The sequence below is a fragment of the Olea europaea genome, unplaced genomic scaffold, assembly GCF_002742605.1.
Source record: "Olea europaea var. sylvestris unplaced genomic scaffold, O_europaea_v1 scaffold116, whole genome shotgun sequence".
NCBI lineage: Eukaryota > Viridiplantae > Streptophyta > Magnoliopsida > Lamiales > Oleaceae > Olea > Olea europaea.
The window spans coordinates 475,953-482,058 of record NW_019229002.1 but is presented as its reverse complement, the minus strand read 5'-3'; the positions used below and the strand labels follow the sequence as shown (position 1 = coordinate 482,058).

Below are 6,106 nucleotides of genomic sequence, written 5' to 3'. Positions count from 1 at the left end.
AAAAAAAAAAAAAAAAAAAAAAAAAAAGTTGTCGGGGCAAAAATGATAAATTACAAGGACTTCTTTGAAATATTTGAAAAAATATGGGCTAAAGTGCCAATTTCTATAACTGGTGTGGGGGCAGTTGAACTCACTACCCCCATACCAGATCCACCCCTGTTTATTCTATCATGTTTTCTTACTTAATATTTGTGAAAGTGTTTTCAAAAATCTTCAAATGCACTTTTTCAAGTAAAAAAATGTTTTTTTATCTAGCCATCCACGTGTCAGCCTATTACGGGCCATTTCTCCTTCACTTGGACTTGTGTTTGTTTAGATTAATATGGGCCGTTGATTAAGATTGGATGGCCAAGATTTAGATCTATTCTCTAATATTAATTAGGCCCGTTTCTGAGAGAGAGACTTTTCTTGGGTACGGCTATTTACATCCACGGTTTTTATATATTCATCCCACTCTATATTCATCCCTACTAAAATATTAAAATTTTATAAAATTACTATTGTCATCCACGTTAAATTCCGATATCATCATTATTGAATTAATTCATTTAAACACTATCTATCCACCAAATTTTATATATTCATCTAACTCTAAATACATCCCTAAAACAATGTCAAAATCTTTAAAAAAATCGCTATATTCATCCCCATTACATATAAAATCAACCTCCTTACAATTCCATAATTAACCCCCTTCATTCAGTACGAAGCATTCTGATTTCTTTAGTTTCCTTTCTTAATTTTCATTTCTGGTTTTGTGTAGTCTTTTACTACATTTGTTACTCCATAAATCTTGTTATTTAATTACGTTCCTGCGGGTTAAGTCTTGTTCATTTGTTCGTTTATACAAACAACCGTTTTACCGCTCATATATAAGCATGTTTCCAACACTACCTTCGAGAATGGTTTCTGTGTTGGAAGTCTCCAAGAGTCGATCCTTTCACGGTAGTGAAGAATAAATTCACAGATAATGGAAAGGTTGCTTTATTAGGCCAGCGGGAATGGAGGCCTAAATCCCTTGTAACAGTTTCGGAAGAGTACGAAACAAAGACCACTGGTGCCACACCCAAGTTGGGCCTAGCCATTGCTCTCAAGCTGTGAGTTTATGGAGCTTCGTTAGATACTATAACCTTAAATACAATTTTTTTACAGCCACAGTGGCTTAAATTTTCACCATCACTCCCCAAGGACCTGGAAAAATCAGGCCATTCTGGATCATATTATATGACAACCACTTAAAAGAACTTTTACGTTAAGGTTAAGCTCTAAATTTATTACAGCATTGCCATGTATGTCAAATAAAACAACGTTTTGGTGTAGGATCTGTTAGGCCCATCTCTTGGAACTTGCGAATTTCAATGATTATTACTACCTTCCAAAAAAAATGTATTTCATCTAATGGTATCTCTTCCATTGTTGTTTTGATTTCAGTTGAAGATGGCATTTTATGAGTATTAGGGTTTTGTGATTTTTGTTGAAGATGATAGTTTATGATTATTAAAGTTTTAGTTAAACACAAATTCTGAAAAAATATAGTTCAAAGAATTTAGTAAAATAAATGAGTGGATGAATTTATAATGATATATTTGTATTTTATTTTATATATGTCCGTTTAGGTAAATTTACATAAAATTAAAAATATAATATAATTATCATTTCAAAAGTGGATGTATATATAAAAATCGTGGATGTAAATAGCGCGACCCCTTTTCTTCATTCTTCCATTTTGGTATTCTGTCCTCTCTCTGGCGATTCCGGTCACAAGGACCACTGATTTCTTCAGATCTTTCTTGTTACTTTTAACGGTGTTACCGTATGTAGTGGGACCTGTAGTTCCGGCCAGTGATCTGGTTATTTTACAGTAGGGCTGCAGATATTTTGTGTGTTTTCGGCTGCGGGGTTTTGGTCTCTTTTTGGTTGGATTTTAGACTGAAAATAGATGCTACTCTTGAGTCCAGGTCAGGTGTCGGTTAGGTGATGGTTTTGTGAGGTCTTTGTTAGATCGGTGATCTGTAGATATTCTTGGTTGTGATCTGAATCTTGTACTCAAACTTTTACTGTCTCTTGGGTGGTTCTTGCATAGTGATGGGCTCCATTTTTGCCTCTGAGCCCCTCAGATTTGGCTTGGCCAAACTGGGTGAACAATTTACGGTGTTCTTTAATTTTTTGCACCGTTTTATTGCTGTTGTGGTTCGATTATTTGGTGATTATAATCATACATTGGGATAAAAATCCCAACAATATTTCTTTTTCTTTATTTTTTACAGCCACTGTTTGCTGGAGAAAATGCAGTTGGTCAGCTTGTAGAGATTATCAGGGTGTGCCATCCTTTGTAATTCTGTGATTCTATGGATCAGATTGCTATACCTGTAATGATCTCTTCATGTATACTAATTGGAAGGCTTTCTCTCTAATAGGTTCTTGGTACACCAACTCGAGAAGAAATTCGATATATAAATCCAAGCTATAATGATTTCAGGTTTCCCCAAATTAAAGCACATCCATGGCACGAGGTATGCCTGCACTTGCTACATGCTATTTAGAGGTACCATAAAATTTCAGTGCACGAGTGAATGAAACTGAAATGTTTGGTTCAGGTTTTCCATAAGCAGACGGAAAACCCAATGCTGCCTCCCAAGTGGTCGCCCTTTTGCCCTTTCTTCCTTCTTTTAACTTTAAACAGGAGGTATGGTTTCTAAACACCTTTTTCTTCTTCATGTGCTTCCTTGTGTAATATTGTTAGTACTTTCATGGTTTTCTTCCATCAAGTGGAGCTGGAGGCCCCTTTCTTAGTTTGTAAAGAAATCTTGAGGTTCGTGAATCTTGCAGTGCACTGCTATCTCTGGTTACTCTACTTTACTAATATCAGTCAGACCTAGCAAATGTGTCATGGCTTAAATAACGGGGATAGGGATGGAACTGAAGAAACCTTTTTACTACACAACTTACATAACGGGGATAGGGATGGAGAGGATCTAGTTAGTGCCCTCAAGCATGGTCAAGCCCCATTCTGCAGTTGTCAGAACAAAAGAAAAACCGAGGAAAACAAAAAGAAAAAATGAAGGCACATTTAAACTAACCTGAATCTTTCTCAACTGGAAGTGAGTCAAAGAAATCCGATAATAATTTAACTAGCTGTGAATATCACTGTAATTTTGGTGTCGAATGTCGATTATTCTTGAGGTTAGTAGCAAAACCAGTGTGCAGATAGGAGATCAATGACCAGAGTGTGGAAGATTTTAGGCAGCAGAAATGAGGATGGAAAGGTCTGAGACTTCGAGTATGGTTTGGGCATGGACTAAACATCCACATGAGCCATTGCAATAGCTTGGTCAAACAACGCCATTCTTTTTCCAAATGACAGCCACAAATAATAACCCACAAAAATGAGTATTTTATTTATTGGAAAATAGAAGAATAATAAAAATAATAATTTAACTTTAAGCTAATTTAAATCAACATGTCCTCAGCATATTGCTGTCCCCTTTTTTGATTAATCACTTGTCTTCATTGTCATCCGTGTCTCTCCACGTCCTTGCTTCATTGGTATGGACTAATAATACGTTGTACATCCTCAGAGAAGAAAGGAAAACAACTAGACTTGGGTAATTGATCAGCTACTGCTTGACGACCGAGAAATATGGATAATAAAGGAGAAAAATATTGAAAGTAGAGAAACAGAGGAGAGTAGTAACTTAGTTGGAAGCCTACAAAATTCTTGTTGTTTAGTAGTGCTTATTGATTGAAGTTGTTGGCTGTCGCTATAATGCAGTGATAATAATTGATGTTTTACTTCGTTTAAGCATCAGTTGTGTGTATAATTTTCTATTTTTGATTTGTGATTGAGATGTAAACTTTTTACTGTTTTTCTGCCATCCTTACCTTGGTAAGAAAATTCAGCTACTGAATTCGAAGAACTAGGGTAAAGACAAGCTAGAATTAATGCTGCATTTCCTCAAGAACCAGATGAGCATGGTTTTCTTCGCGAATATCTCCTCTCTTCTAAAAGTAATTAATGTGGAGCCTGAAAATTTTAGATGTTTCATTTATGATTGAGCTGTTAACTAGTTATCCATTTGCTGCTACTCTTGTCTTGAAAGCTATTTTAAATGGAACATTTATTTTGTTTCTGAGTTCAAATAATTTGCATGAAGACTAATTGAGCTAGAATTCTTATAAATCTTACTCTTTTGTGGAGCTCCAGTTGACATTTACCCATTTCTGTAATGTTCACCTGTTTTATCTGGCGCTGTTTATCTAATCTTGTAAGAAATTTTCTTGAATTTGCATAATATTTTGTAATGGAATTGAATCTGAATAAAAGTAGAGTTGTTTGATATTATATCTTTTAAGGGATTTAACCCTGAGGGGTAGCTCAATTGGTTAGGCTTTGAATTTGCTCTTCAATGGTCACAAGTTCGAGTCACTCCAGGGCCACTGATGTGAGTATCCGGCTGTAAATTTCAAGATCCCATAGGATTAGTCGAGGTGTGCGTAAGCTGGCCCGGACACCCATGGTTATCAAAAAAAAAAAATTATCTTTTAAGGGATTTATAAACCCTATTCTTCATGCTTTCCAATAGGACCTCGATATTTTTATGCTATAATTTGCTTTTGAAAATTTGTTGAGATTGACTGTCTTCAACTGAAGTGTTAAAGAGAGGCAGACGCGAACATGTGAAACCCTTTATATTACCTTCAAACTAAACGAAGCCTAAAACAACTTGTGTAGGAGTACTGAATGCGGTTATTGATTATTTAGCATCAAATTCTCTTGGCTGCAGTTGTCTGGAGCATCACTTCAGTTGATCTACTGGCTAATTCCCGAGCATGTTTAGAGACAAGCTAGTATGAGTATTCCACATTTTGCTGGGACGTGATTATGTTTATTGTACTCGTAGTGGTGTTAATGGGTATGCAGCAAACAAAAGGCTCTCTGTATTATGATCAAGTGTTTTTGCCATAGTTTGTGGTTTTTGACGCCCCAAAAATATGTTAGCATGTAAAATGGTTGTTAGGGTAAACTGGAAAGTTCGAATGTATAGACGTTCGCTGAGTAAAACGAGTTTTCATCACTTCTGTATATTTTTTGGGCAGCGCTATTTACATCCACGCTTTTTATAAGTACATCCACTTTTAAAAATAAAATTTTACTATATTTTAAATCATATATAAATTTACTAAATAGGCATAAGTAAATCCATTAGCCATTGACCTAATTGATAAAATGCTGACAGTCAATCCCGGAAAGAGAATTACAGTTGAAGAAGCTTTGGCGCATCCTTATCTTGCAGGACTGCATGACATAGCTGATGAGCCAGTATGCTCAAAACCATTCTCTTTTGATTTCGAGCAGCAAGTCTTAACAGGAGCAGATAAAGGATATGATTTACCGGGAGGCTTTGGCACTAAATCCAGAGTTTGCTTAATATAAACAGTCATCAATCCAATGGAATCTCCACCCAGTATTGACAGAGAATTAGCAGTGAAAAAAGAAAAAAGCACAGCCGTCGGGTCCGAAATATATAATGCGATATGTTGCAGTTGATTGGGCTGAGTTATATTACTTATTATATATATACATTGGCGGAGCAGTTTCGAGGAAAAGGCAGAATATATACACGCATAGCAAAAAAAAAACTTTGTAGGAATTGTGAGACAAGAATTGAGGGCTTAAACATACACAGAGACGGCTACTGGCAGCTAAAATTGGAACGCTTTTGGAACTAAAAATTGGGCGGCAGAGATATGGATGTTAGAAATGTATTTAAAGTAGGAATGAATATATAAAATTCACGTGGATATATATGGTATTTAAATGAATGGATTTAGTAAGGGCAAGATTGGAAATGACATGGATGCAAACAGTATTTTTTTAAATTTTAAAATTTTATTAGAGATGAACTTAGAGTGGGATGCACTTATACAAAGCGTGGATGCAAATAGTGGTACCCTATTTTTTTTTTTTGGTGGAAATTTAGGACAAATGACTGCGTTATGTTAAACTGAGCATATTTCGTTAAGGATCGAAATATCCCGAGGGGTTTTGTGTAGTATTTGTTGCTTTCACTTCTTTTTGTGTTATTTATACTGTGTTAGGTTGTTG

At 35.5% G+C, this 6,106-nt stretch overlaps 1 protein-coding gene across 1 annotated transcript in view; it reads left to right on the top strand.

Moving 5' to 3' along the window:
- The window catches only part of LOC111373761 (shaggy-related protein kinase eta-like), a 5,915-nt gene extending 830 nt beyond the window's left edge, over positions 1-5,085 (top strand). The window contains exons 3-6 of the mRNA XM_022996323.1: positions 2,266-2,318; positions 2,418-2,513; positions 2,598-2,686; positions 4,785-5,085. Of these exons, the coding sequence (XP_022852091.1) occupies positions 2,266-2,318; positions 2,418-2,513; positions 2,598-2,686; positions 4,785-4,809 (263 nt within the window). The 3' untranslated portion in view covers positions 4,810-5,085. The remainder of the gene's footprint in view (positions 1-2,265; positions 2,319-2,417; positions 2,514-2,597; positions 2,687-4,784) is intronic.
- The last annotated feature ends 1,021 nt before the right edge of the window (positions 5,086-6,106 follow it).